Genomic DNA, 12,955 nt, shown 5'->3' on the forward strand with positions numbered 1-12,955 from the left:
ACTGTTGCTATCTCCTCTCTCTCTCATTTCCAAAAGGAGCCTAATATATTTGCAAAAATTTTGAAATATTATTTTTCGAAACACCATTCATTTTTAATACTTTTATATCAATTTTATGTCACATCAAATATAATTATTATTTTTTATATTAGTATTAACTTTCTTTTTTTATAATTAAAAATTATGATGATCCATAAGGTTCCTGGTCTAAGTGAGAATATAAACAGGCAAGCTGTGAGCTACTGGTAGAATAAAACTTGGACTTTATGCCATCATGGTGGACCCTTATTTGAAGAAGTTAGTTAGCCTACATTTGAAGACGGCATGTACAGTAATCATAGCCTCTGAATTCAACTTCATATACTTATTAGTGAGCGAATCTAGAAACGGAAGAATCAAGGGAGGTGAAGAATTCTGTGGGATTATTGAATTATTTCAAAGTCGATAGTTGTGGGCAAGATAGATAGCTACCAGCGCCGCTTGCTCTTCATTGCTTTCACACAGAGAAGGGTGGCGGAGGGGGATAAAGTAAAATAGATCGTCCGAATGAGTGGAGTTAGCAAGTAACATTTATTTGCGGTTGGAATTAGTATCTCAGAGAATCTGGAACCTTTTTTCCTTGCAATCTATTATAAGAACCTGCATGAGAGCGTGAGAAAAGTTAAAGCTGCCAGCCAGTTGGGTATTTCTTTTCTTTATCTTTTCCCCACTCATTAGGATACTCCTCTCCCTCTCCGGTGGGTTAATTTAAATTTAAGGGAAGTTTATTTCTTCTTTTCTGTGATAATAACTGATGAAAAATAAAACAGCCTGTGAATTATCTATAATAATATGATCAACCGCCTAATTCCCGGATCTATTCCATGTGAACGCTGCCCCCGTAATCTCACAACGTGGAAGAATTTTGTACTCATAAGGAAGGATTAATTATAGGAATCTTTAAAATTCAAAATGAACGAATAATTTCAATTCAAAATTTTTATTTTTCAGGAGTGTGTGGAATTGGATAATGATTTCTGGAATCAGGGACCTAAATGAAATTATTTTAAAAATAAAATAACAGGCATAAATATTTTATATTTTATAGATATTTGTTCAAAATTAATCATAATAATAATGATAAGTATGGTAGGTTATTAAGGAATCTACGAGCGGATAAACACGTATAATTTAAAATTAAAAAAAGAAGAAGATAAGCACGTATAACAAAATAAAAGAAACGCACTTTCCCCAGCTCCGTACGATCTCCATCCGACGATCGGCATTCCTCCGTCTCACCCATATGAAAACAAAGGACCCCATCACATCAACGAGTACGATAAATACGCATTACAGATCCCTACTTCGCAAGGGCCAAGACCCAAAACCAAATACGATGAGATCGCAAGACGAGAACGGCCGCGCGAATCACGAGGCGGGCATGGCCGGCGGCGAGGAGATGGAGATGGTGGAGGTTTCGAGCGAGATGCGGCGGCGGCACCAACGGCCGAGGAAGGAGGAGGCGGAGGAAACGGAGGAGCCGATGTCGGTGGAGCAGGTGTTCGAGGGGAAACGCGTGCCGGGGTGGCGGGAGCAGCTGACGTTCCGGGCCTTCGCGGTGAGCTTCGTGCTGGCGGTGATGTTCAGCATCATCGTGATGAAGCTTAACCTCACCACCGGCATCATCCCCTCCCTCAACGTCTCCGCCGGTCTGCTCGGCTACTTCTTCGTCAAGATGTGGACGTCGGTGCTGGACAAGGCCGGTCTACTTAAGCAACCCTTCACCCGTCAGGAGAACACCGTCATCCAGACCTGCGTCGTCGCCGCCTATGGCATCGCCTTCAGCGGTAAGCTCAACGGCGTTACCTTTTCCTTTCTCCCTTTAATCTAATCTAGGTTACTCGATTACATTAGATGCATTGAATGGGATTTGGTCGTTGAGATGCGATAGAGTTTGGTGCATGGTGGGGAATGGGATGATATCTGACCGTCGGTTTTTTTTGGATTAATCCATCTATCAAAACATTGAGGTGCTATTGTTAACTATAGTGGGGCTACGAACAAGTTTAATTTAATAAAGAGTGGGTTTTTTCTATACTTTTTTTTTAAGCGGTATGGAATCGTTTGTCTTCGTGTGAGTATTTTTACACACAAAGATCCTGACCAATTTATAGTAATAAATGCAATAATTATATATATATATAATTTTACAAGTACCATATTTGCTAATTTAGCAACCAAGGGCCGGCCTTCACTATTTTACCTCTATTAAGTGTCCTCACTCGCATGCTGCAAGGAGGGGTCGAACTCAGATATCTTACTCTACATAAAGTTTTTTTTTTTTAACCTTTTGTATTCCTTTTCACACATCATAGGAACTAGGAAGGATCTTGATTCTTTGATTTGATTCCTCTCAGTTGTTGAATATGGAGAGGGAAATCAATGATCTATAGACTGGGTAAAGAAAAAGTAAGATGATGACAATTGAGGTCCGAGGTGGTGGGCACTGGATGAGCATCAATGTAGTTGATACAAAGCACGTTTAGCTTGGGCCCACATTAGGCTGCAAAACTGTTTATCTTGCTTGAATTGACTTCTGACCTTAGCTTTATTCTTTCGTACACACGCGCTAGACAAAGACACATCAAGGAAAGTGATGCCCATTTTTTATTTATTGTCACTTTGTGGAGTCAAATATCTCGCTACTGTTGAGTGTTAGGAACTCCTTGCAACACGGTATTATGGAATATTGAGGCCCATCTTCAACCTATTATATAACAACTGGCCTTCTTCAACTGGCATGTTATGAAGAAGAAAGTATTGTAAAGTAGAAAAATTATACATATTTCGTGCCTCATCATTCACTGATGCTTTCTGAGCATTAAAGTGTGGGATTGATTTATAGGTCCAAATTGTGGGGTCAGATCATAATTAAAAAGTAACTTAGGCTGTAAATACTACTTTCTTTGAGAAGTACGGTCTTCCATACTTCATAGATAAAAATTCTGTGATAATTTATCTTACTTCCATTGCTTGTCAGACAACTGTAAGCACTGAAAACTGGTAATTGATCAAGCTCCTTCTGTTATAATTGCCATTTGACTTGTCTTAAGCTTGTTTATGGTGATATTTAACTTGTACTTCTCTGCTAGACAGTGCTAGTAGGAACCTTTAATGCAAGTTCATGCATGAAACCCTGGTCCAGTTCATAGTTTTTGTAGTATGTTATTCTACATAAGCTTGTTTTCATTTTCTTAGTGCTTTCTCTCATTTATAATAAAATTAATAGAGTGCAGGACACATGATATGTATTCCCTAAATAGACAACAAATTGAAGAATTTGACTCATACATGTTCTTCTTACACTCATGGACAATTTCCAGTGCTAATTGTTATGCAGTGATGGATTGGGTTTAATTATTTGCCTTTGACATGCCATCTCCATCAAGGTTTGCAAATTGTTTTGGTTAACTAATGAGTAATAAACAAATAATGTGTCAACAACAAATTGTTATGGAACCCTTAGGTCTCCTGATTTTTTGGCTTCACTAAAAACCTACATGGCATCTAACTTGCCCTTGGGAAGTACTTAATTCCTTCCTTGCGATGTAATTGACATGTAAGCTTTAAAGACCCTTCCATAACTAGCTAGGCGTACTTGTATTCACATTTCTTTTGAGATGGAAATAGTTTTGTTCTGGTTGTTTCAAGACTTTCAACTTACTGAATTCAACAGGGGGCTTTGGTAGTTACCTTTTTGGTATGAGTGAAACAATTGCCCAACAAACAACGGAATTGAATGATGCTCAGAATGTCAAGAACCCAAAGTTAGGATGGATGATTGGATTTCTATTTGTCGTCAGTTTTCTTGGTCTCTTTGCTCTGGTACCCCTAAGGAAGGTAAATTCCAACTCAATTTACTGAACTCAGTATGGAAATTTGATTTAGCATGTCAAAGATAAACAACTATAGAACTTTGTTTCAGATCATGATCATTGACTACAAGCTCATCTATCCCAGTGGCACTGCGACTGCTCACCTTATCAATGGTTTCCACACACCCCAGGGTGCCAAGCTAGCAAAGTACAATTATAATAGTGCAATTATACTTTGTTTCACTAGTCAAATGTGATTAGGAGTGTTATTCACTAATCATTCTATTTTCAGGAAGCAAGTGAAGACATTGGGCAAGTTCTTTGTGTTTAGCTTCCTGTGGGGGTTCTTCCAGTGGTTCTACACAGCTGGAGATAACTGTGGCTTTGTATCCTTCCCTACATTGGGTCTGAAAGCTTATGAGAACAGGTGATAAGCATAGCCTTCACATCTCTCCTTACAAATTCATGTCTATTTTATTTTCGTTTTAATCGTCTTGTGCTCAGCTTGAAGAGTGCAGTTATATAAATATTGAGTTTGGATCATTATTTTTGTAGGTTTTATTTTGATTTTTCTCCTACTTATGTTGGAGTTGGAATGATCTGCCCATACATTGTGAATATATCTGTTCTCCTAGGAGGCATTCTCTCATGGGGGGTAATGTGGCCTCTCATTAATAATCAAAAGGGTAAGTGGTATCCAGCAGATCTTCCATCCGGTAGTCTTCATGGCTTGCAAGGTTACAGGGTAAGCATCTACTTCCCAATCAGGTGCACCAATTTTCAGACTGCTAGTTAGAACTAGACTGAATTATCCAAAATCTCTTTAATCGTACAGGTCTTCATATCCATAGCTATGATTCTTGGTGATGGACTCTACAACTTCCTCAAGGTGCTGCTCCGCACTATTTCCTCCTTTGTCTCAGTGGTGCAGAAAAGAGGTGCCACAAGCACGCTTCCTGTCTTAGATGATGGCAGTCCTATTACAACCAGCCCCGCCGTCTCCTTTGACGAAGAACGGCGTACTGAACTCTTCCTCAAGGATCAAATACCAAAGCAGGTTGCGCTTGGGGGCTATGTTGTCATTGCTGCTATCTCAATCATCACACTACCACACATCTTTCCGCAGCTAAAATGGTACTACATTTTGGTAGCCTATATCATTGCACCAGTATTGGCCTTCTGCAATGCCTACGGAAGCGGCCTTACTGACTGGTCTCTTGCCTCCACCTATGGGAAGCTCGCAATTTTCACCATTGGGGCCTGGGCAGGTGCAGATCATGGCGGCGTGCTTGTGGGCCTCGCAGCTTGCGGTGTCATGATGAGCATTGTGTCTACTGCTTCCGATCTCATGCAAGATTTCAAGACTGGATACATGACCTTAGCCTCTCCAAGGTCTATGTTTGTTAGCCAAGTGATAGGTACTTCAATGGGTTGTGTTATAGCTCCCTGTGTCTTTTGGCTTTTCTACAAGGCTTTCAAGGACATCGGTATCAGTGGCAGTGAATACCCTGCACCATATGCCATTGTTTATCGCAACATGGCTATCCTTGGTGTCGATGGTGTCTCATCCCTTCCAAAGAACTGCCTCACACTCTGCTACATATTTTTTGCTGCTGCAATTCTCATTAACTTGTTAAGAGATCTGGCACCAAAAAAGATAGCGAAATTTATACCTCTCCCAATGGCAATGGCAATACCCTTCTACATAGGATCATACTTTGCCATTGACATGTGCTTAGGGAGCTTGATTTTGTTTGTGTGGGAGTTGATCAACAAGGCAAAGGCAGATGCATTTGGACCTGCAGTGGCTTCTGGTTTGATATGTGGTGATGGAATATGGACCCTGCCTCAATCTGTGCTTGCTCTTGCTAAGGTGAAGCCTCCCATATGCATGAAGTTCTTGTCGAGAAATATGAACGACAAAGTGGACACTTTCATTACCTCCTTGTCTTAAGGAGGAACCATTAGTAAAACATTGATTGAGTATAATAGGATATTCTGTAATTAGTGTCTGCTAAAATTGTATTTATTTGCTCTTTGTTTAATAGAATGGACGAACTGTAAACATATGGGGTAATTAAGGTCGGTGCAAACTAGCAGCTATTCTCTATAATGTCGAACTTGTGAAATGAGTGGCCAGAATTCGAAATGTGAAAGATATCTTCACAAGCATTTGCAAGCTTTATTGAAAAATAGCATGAAATGATGCTTACAATTATATAATCATTTCTACATTCATAGATCTAACAGTTGGTTGTCACCATGTCAAAAGTGAATGCTGCTCGGATAAAGTGGACAAAGCTGCATTTTTCAATTACCTGAACAGAATATATATATTTTCTGCTCAATGAAAAGTGTCCAACATGATCATTGATCGTCTTGTGCAGTTAATTAGCTGGTTTGTGGATAAATAAATGGCATAATCAAACAAATATTGCAGACTTACAATAGCAATTGGCATGGTAAGCACTGCAGCTTCATGTCCTTGTTTTCTCAAGCATTATTTGCCCTAACTAAATTATTTGCCTTATTAGTTGCACAGTCTTCCTTTATTATAAATAATCTAACAGGAATCAGCAATTCCCCTCTCAACTATATATAATGCGAATTTCTGCCACATTACAATAGCAGACATCTTCATCATGATGAACCATTATTCACTGAATCCCTTATTCAGGTATATAAAACATATTGTTCTATTCATACATTTTGACTTTATTATGCTATTTTTTTTTTTTAATCTCATCCAAATTCTGATGTAGATTGTGCAAAGAGTGTCTGACTATCTATTTCTACATAAGCACCTACCCTTAAATTGAACCCTGTAATTAGTAATCTTCTTTTGAGTAGTGACATTCTTCTGCCCATGTTTGCTGCAACAACCTGATACTTTCTGGGGAATTTCTCTCACATCCCTCTTGCCTTTGCATCGGGAGGCTTTTCTGAGATTGTAGGCTGATGATGATATAACCAAGCATGCTCTTTTACATTGCCTTCTTCAACTCAAGAAGCCTTGACCACCTTTGGTCATAATCCCTCTTTCCATCATTATCTGCAAGCATTTGCAACATACAGGTGAGATGGCATTAATAGATCTTCATAAGTGATGAATGCTATGCATACATTGCCATATGACTGCAGACTTCTCACATGACTCTGAGCAAGTGTCCTGCACCATGAACACCACCACCATTTTAGTAACTGGAATGCTAAAGATATTCCAGGGTAGGTTAAATTATGTTACCTTTGCTGATGCTGAGAGACGTATCGTATCTTGGATTAAAGAGTCGAGATCGGCTTCTGACCCGGGCTTTACGTAGATGACCTGCTAAGTTAAATTCTGCATGTTAGAATTTCTTGTGTGTTTAGAGAGAAAAAAGAGAGAGAAAATAGGTTCAGGAGACTTAATGAAGGATCATTTCCGCCAATTTCAGGCAAATTAAGCTCACTATTCCTGCTTGAAGGTAGAACCCAGACATCGAATGTAGTATCGATCTGTAAATTAATTCAATATCACAATCATATCTTCTGATAATTCAATATTTTTATCCATTTGTAGATAGAATAAGCTCTACATTATTTCACTTATTATTCAAGTATAACATTATTTTTTCTCACTTAACATCCAAATTATGGGTTTCAGATGTAATATAATATACCTCTCTGCAGTAGGATGAGAAGCAGCAGCTGCATTTTCTATTGAAGGATGTGATGACTCGCCCATCTATTGAGAATCCAAACCCAGCATGCTGAAATTAAGAAGATTAAGCTCAGTGGTAGTTTGGTTTTAAATACAATACACTACATCAATGTAGCTGAATTGGTGACCCAATCTCCTCAATTGTCGTATTTTTGTTCTCAAAATTCGTAGAATTGTCATTTAGATTCAGATTAATCTGAATCTATTGGTGGCGAGATAAACCATGATTTCTTCTTCTCCCCTTCTATTTTAATGGTTCGGCCACAAATATATTGAAACAAAAACTTTTTACGCTTAAATTAGCTTCATGATGTTGCAAAGTGCAGCATCCTAAACAGACATAATTGAAGTTGAAACAGAATGGCAATTCATGCACAAGAAGTAGAAGAAAATCAAAGCATAATAGACACTAAAATAGCCATTACCTATTCCAAGACATATTAGGCCTTCCATTCTTTGGATGTCTAGAGATATCATTACTAGAGAAATTACCTTCTGGATGGAGAGGGTAACAGAGACCTCTGCGTCCTTGTCACCATCCTCGGCCAAGTCTTCGAGCTGAAGCTCTCTAAGTGTGAACACAAAGTCACAACTCCATTGACCCTGCCATCTCGCACCCGCAGTCGAGATTGAGATCAAGCGGCGTGGCGCTTTCGCTACCTTTCTCAGATTCTTCTTTGGACTCTGTTACAGGGAAGTAATGGTTTCAGTATATATAATCTATTTGCATGTCTTTCTACTTCATGTTCATGTGAAAGTTGCAGTCACCTGAGAGGCTTCAACTCTATCTGATGGTGTAGAGGAGGAATTAGAATTAGAAGAAGAAGAAGAAGTAGAAGAAGAAAAGGAGGAAGAAGAAGCTCGCGAGCCGGAGCACGAGAACGTAGAAAGTTTATGGCTTCTGGTGTTAGGAAGGTGGGTGGTGATAGGAGTGAAGAGTCTTGAGATGGAATTGAAGGATTTTGCCATCTGCAATTTGAGCAGAGAGATTTGTTCTTTTTGCTTTGGTTCACAATGGGGTTGCAGGCCTTATCTCTTCGTGTAACACTTTCATGTGGTCCATGTTATCTCTCCTTTGGGTAAATTATAACCATGTGGAAATGGAGAGCTACTTACGTGCTCTAACAGTGTCCGTATAAGAATTTTTTAAAATGAACCAAAAAATTAATTAGCGATAACAATGGCTGTGCAGTGTCGTGCCACAAGAGAGGGAGAAACAGATAAGGGAGAATGCTCTCGCCTACTCGCCGCTCTTTGCATCAGGTAAGAAAAATGGGATCGGATCCGGTCGGATAATAATAAAAATTTAAATTGCGGATTCGGATGAGCTGTCAGAGGCGCTAAGAAGGGTGTCGTATGACACCCCCTTGTGCCTCGTGCCGGTTGACATAGTCATCCATAATTAGCATACAATAATATATTTAAATTTTTAGGGCTGAAAGCCTCAAACTGCTAACAAAAAAAATAGTTGTCTTAAACCTGATCTTTATTTGTGATGCATAAAACCTTGACCTTGGGAGGGTAATTATATTTGGAGACACAGCGACATGATTATCTCTGTAAAGGCAAAGATTCGACTCACTAATAAAGTTCCAAGCTAGAATATAACCCTCAGGAGTGACTGATCTCATGCAAATATTTCCCAAACACCTACGAGATTTTAACTATGAGGAGAGGATTCAGTTTAGCTTTCCTAATTAGCGTAACCGTATTCACAAAGAAGTGTCCCACTGTATAGGATATATTAAACCAATATACTCTTTCAATTACATAGTAGCCTCAACTGTACATCCCAATAACAACAATATTCTCATCATAAGGCACAAATTGTTCACCAGTCTCCTTCCACTATATTTTCAAACTTACAAAACTTACATTCAAACAGTAGCAGCGGTATCAACGTACTTGCACCATGAGAGTCTCAGGCACAGTCCATGTAAAAGCTAAAAGGTAAACTTTCTGGTGCCTCGTTTTTTCCCTTAATGTCTACATACATTCACGGGAAAGTAACACTGTCATAGTTTTTACTTGTAAAAGGACAACAAAGACAATGTACAAAGGATATGATGCTGGTTAACATAATACACTAGTATAGTTCCAGACTCAAAGCATTCCACAACAGTTAGTCGACCAGCCATCAGCCATCAGCCATTGCATGCAGACTTGTAATGGTACTCGTCAATTGTAGAATAAATATTGCCAACATCAACATGGTATTCAATTGCATCCCTGTAAAAGATTTTAGAAATATGTTCACAAGGTTAACCTCATCTATGTGTAAGAGAGAAATAGAGGAGAGAGGGAGTGAAAGGAGGGAGAGACTTAATCTTATCTACTGGTAATCCAAGTCGTCTGATAACTTCATCAACATGCAACCCATGCTCACGAGTGCTGCAGAAGAATGAGATAATATCAACATATTTAGACCAACAGCTTTCTGACTATCAAAACATGCATTAAGCTAGCAGAACAATGGCTGAGTACACAATGCAGGCATCAAATTAAACTAATTCAAGAAAGATTGCAATTACACATTCGAATGACAAGAATGGGTTCAGAGGTCAGGAATAGCAAGATAAGTAGGACATCCATGTGCAAATTATGGAACAAGTTAACTTCAGGCTTCCATGCACAGAGCTACCTTGGCAGGAGCTTTGTGCACTGTGACACCTTCTAATAGATAGCCAGGGTTCTTTACACTAACATTTGGAAGTGCATAGAGTTTCATCACTAAATTAAATTGATAATAGGGAAATCAAATTTGTTTAAAGGCATGTCGGTTGGCTGATAAAGAGTTTAGAAGGTACTCTTCTATAATAGCAGACTACGGGGCAAAAGACAGCTCATTGCTGACTATGGACAGTACAAACATCACAACGTACGCACAACAGTAATCATAGGAGCAAAAGCTAATAGAAAGCAAAGAATCTATGGAGAATAATAGAAAGCAGAATTATGTCTTTGTTGCTTCAAATAATAATATGGTCATGACTTCTCAGAGTTTCCCTGGGTGTTCAGTTTTAACATACATAAGAAATTAAACTTACAGGCTTGCTGGTTCCTGGAAAATATTCAAAACCAAATCGCGGATATCATTTGCAGGTCGAGCCCCCATTGCCGAATGTGTTGGAAGCTAGAATAACAAGAAAAGAGGAATAAATCATACATGAAAAGGAAATGGCACTTTTGGTGTATCCCACTAGAATGAGGAAATTAAATGAAAACAATAATAAATCAAAAAGAGCATACTTGATTAGAGATTTGTGTCTGGTATCCCTTTATCGGAGTTGTTGCTGTAGCTGCATTGCCCTGGAACTGAAGAGGGCCACCTCCATGTAACTGAACCATTCAAATTGAAGGCAAAAGAACACCCCAAGAATTATCATTATCATATTTAAGAAGCTCTCAAGACACATAAAAAGAAAGGGAGGAGAAATCAGAGGATAACCCTACTAAAGTGTTAGTACCTTCGGTCTAGTATTCTCCAAATGCACATAAAGGCATTCAAGAAAGTGATGTGTGATGTCATTGAAGTCAACCACAGGTCTGTCAAACAAAAGTACAACAATAAGATACTAGAATGTTTCAATAGCAGTGTAATAAAGAATATGAAGAAACAAACATAAATCTTGATATTGAAGACATGTATGTCACTGAATAAGATAATGACATCTAAAGCTAACAATCAACTGGAATTGAACAAGCAATTGAACAAACATGATTGCAGGTCTATCAGTTTGTCCAATTAAAAACTTACATTATACATATATAATAAAAAATTCCTGTAGACCTAAAACAGAGAATATCGAGAACTGATAGGAAGAAAAGTGATGTACAACAACCTAACTAGTTAAGACTAAGTGAATGCAAAAACTAGTATGAGAATAAATAAAGCAAAGAATTTATTGATCTGGAAAAAAGTGCCATACGTAGTACAATTCTTAAACTCCAAACTGAAAAAGGAAACATGTCTCTCAGAGCACAAAGATGCATAAATCAGCATATGAAAGCCTAACTATTATAACCTAAAGAACATAACTTGGAAGAAGAACAAATCCAATTTTTCTTTTTCATATCAATCCTCATTTGAAATACTTACCGAACACAAAAGGCAACTACATGACGTTTGCCTTGGAACCCTTTCAAGTTTCCGTAGACCTTAACATACATCCCATTCCTTAACACAAGAACAAATTATAAAAACTCATTAAATTCAAAACCTAATTAGTGATGACAGCCATCAATTTTGCAAGTCTTACTGAATCTTGGCCATTTCGTTGGTATCCGATGTCTCATTCACCCTAAGAACAAAGAACGAAACGAATCAACAGAAGAAAAACAAAAGGACACTAAGCTCGGGTTGGGAACAGGTAAAGACCCGACCATCGGTTAACATCGATCCTTCCCGTGCAATCATCTAGGGTAAATGAGACATCAGTGACCCTCTCGACCCTGTTCACGACGCGACCCAATAGCTCCACCTGGAAGCCAACCAAGAACCATCATAAGATGACCCGGAGAAGAACAATGTTTATGAGGATCTCAAACATCGAGGATAACTCTTACGGTGGAGATCTCGACCCCATCGACGACGAAGTTGGACTTGTCGTCGTTGGAGTGGTAAGCTTCGTTTATCTGCTTCACGATGAGGGGGAGCACGGTTTGGGTAGCGCGGCTCTGGAGGCGTAGAGAGAGGAAGCGTGAGATGAAAAAGTAAAAAGGAAGAATTGTTACAAAGCGATGAGATTGGAGTACCTTGGAGAAGGAGGATTCGGGTGTTTGGGTGGCCTGCGAGGGCATGAAACCGCCACCAGAGAAGAGGGCGGCGCCACCGCCGCCATCGAACTGGTTTGAGTACATGGTTTAGTGGGTCGGGGAGTCGCTTAGACACGAAACCCTAACCCTAGGGAGTAAAGGGGCGCGAGATGAGGAAGGAGAAGCAACGAAGGGGCGGGAAACGGGTCTGGTTTCTTTCTGTGCAAATGATTCAATAATAGCTATTAATTTTTCTCTCCTAATCAAATAATTTAGATTAAATAATATTAAATAAAATTAATCGAAAGTTCCTATCATATGAACACGTCACTTTTCTAAATTATAATAATAAATTGGTAGAAGTTGGTACTTCTAGTTTTAAAGAAACAGTTATAAGTAATAAAAAAAATACTTAAATTCTAATTTTTTTTATCAGTTAATCTAATTATATATGTAAAATATCTTATATACCCTTTAATTGTAATAGATAAAAATTATTTTTATAACTAATTAGTTAGTATCAATCATTGCTCTTCCTCCAAATCGTAATAATAAATATTTTTTCTAGTAATTAAAAATTAAATTAAAAAATTTACAGTTTCCTCCACAGCATTGAGACATAAATAGAGCTCAAACATCCCTGAGC

The 12,955-nt window shown here is 38.6% G+C and overlaps 3 protein-coding genes across 3 annotated transcripts; 1 reads left to right on the forward strand and 2 right to left on the reverse strand.

The window, feature by feature from the left end:
- The first annotated feature begins 1,316 nt into the window (after window positions 1-1,316).
- Window positions 1,317-6,026, forward strand: LOC140784083 (probable metal-nicotianamine transporter YSL12). Its single transcript, XM_073131274.1, has 6 exons — window positions 1,317-1,826; window positions 3,716-3,879; window positions 3,965-4,062; window positions 4,147-4,281; window positions 4,410-4,599; window positions 4,690-6,026. Exons 1-6 carry the CDS (start codon window positions 1,376-1,378, stop codon window positions 5,806-5,808), a joined length of 2,157 nt encoding a protein of 718 aa, XP_072987375.1. The 5' UTR covers window positions 1,317-1,375; the 3' UTR covers window positions 5,809-6,026.
- A 471-nt stretch (window positions 6,027-6,497) lies between these two features.
- LOC140784084 (large ribosomal RNA subunit accumulation protein YCED homolog 2, chloroplastic) lies at window positions 6,498-8,641 on the reverse strand. The gene is made up of 7 exons (XM_073131275.1): window positions 8,323-8,641; window positions 8,047-8,238; window positions 7,514-7,603; window positions 7,263-7,349; window positions 7,099-7,179; window positions 6,978-7,023; window positions 6,498-6,906 (listed from the first exon to the last, which is right to left on the reverse strand). Exons 1-7 carry the CDS (start codon window positions 8,521-8,523, stop codon window positions 6,839-6,841), a joined length of 765 nt encoding a protein of 254 aa, XP_072987376.1. The 5' UTR covers window positions 8,524-8,641; the 3' UTR covers window positions 6,498-6,838.
- A 740-nt stretch (window positions 8,642-9,381) lies between these two features.
- On the reverse strand, window positions 9,382-12,574 carry LOC140785112 (replication protein A 32 kDa subunit B-like). Its single transcript, XM_073132849.1, has 10 exons — window positions 12,310-12,574; window positions 12,121-12,231; window positions 11,938-12,035; window positions 11,814-11,855; window positions 11,654-11,731; window positions 11,022-11,100; window positions 10,804-10,893; window positions 10,602-10,687; window positions 9,877-9,945; window positions 9,382-9,783 (listed from the first exon to the last, which is right to left on the reverse strand). Exons 1-10 carry the CDS (start codon window positions 12,412-12,414, stop codon window positions 9,699-9,701), a joined length of 843 nt encoding a protein of 280 aa, XP_072988950.1. The 5' UTR covers window positions 12,415-12,574; the 3' UTR covers window positions 9,382-9,698.
- Window positions 12,575-12,955: the final 381 nt, after the last annotated feature.

This window comes from Typha latifolia, chromosome 3 (assembly GCF_019914945.1).
Source record: "Typha latifolia isolate L0001 chromosome 3, TyphaL0001v2, whole genome shotgun sequence".
NCBI lineage: Eukaryota > Viridiplantae > Streptophyta > Magnoliopsida > Poales > Typhaceae > Typha > Typha latifolia.

What these genes read in the sequence shown, in the direction of transcription:
- LOC140784083 (XM_073131274.1), top strand. Translation starts at nt 1,376, where the DNA reads ATGAGATCGCAAGACGAGAACGGCCGCGCGAATCACGAGGCGGGCATG. An exon ending in CTATGGCATCGCCTTCAGCG is followed by an intron (nt 1,827 to 3,715) that starts GTAAGCTCAACG and finishes TGAATTCAACAG; the next exon opens with GGGGCTTTGGTAGTTACCTT. An exon ending in ATGGCTTGCAAGGTTACAGG is followed by an intron (nt 4,600 to 4,689) that starts GTAAGCATCTAC and finishes TTAATCGTACAG; the next exon opens with GTCTTCATATCCATAGCTAT.
- LOC140784084 (XM_073131275.1), bottom strand. Translation starts at nt 8,523, where the DNA reads ATGGCAAAATCCTTCAATTCCATCTCAAGACTCTTCACTCCTATCACC. An exon ending in TCTCATCCTACTGCAGAGAG is followed by an intron (nt 7,350 to 7,513) that starts GTATATTATATT and finishes ATTAATTTACAG; the next exon opens with ATCGATACTACATTCGATGT. An exon ending in TTGGCGGAAATGATCCTTCA is followed by an intron (nt 7,180 to 7,262) that starts TTAAGTCTCCTG and finishes TTAACTTAGCAG; the next exon opens with GTCATCTACGTAAAGCCCGG.
- LOC140785112 (XM_073132849.1), bottom strand. Translation starts at nt 12,414, where the DNA reads ATGTACTCAAACCAGTTCGATGGCGGCGGTGGCGCCGCCCTCTTCTCT. An exon ending in ATGGGGTCGAGATCTCCACC is followed by an intron (nt 12,036 to 12,120) that starts GTAAGAGTTATC and finishes GTTGGCTTCCAG; the next exon opens with GTGGAGCTATTGGGTCGCGT. An exon ending in TTCCAGGAACCAGCAAGCCT is followed by an intron (nt 9,946 to 10,601) that starts GTAAGTTTAATT and finishes ATTCTTCTGCAG; the next exon opens with CACTCGTGAGCATGGGTTGC.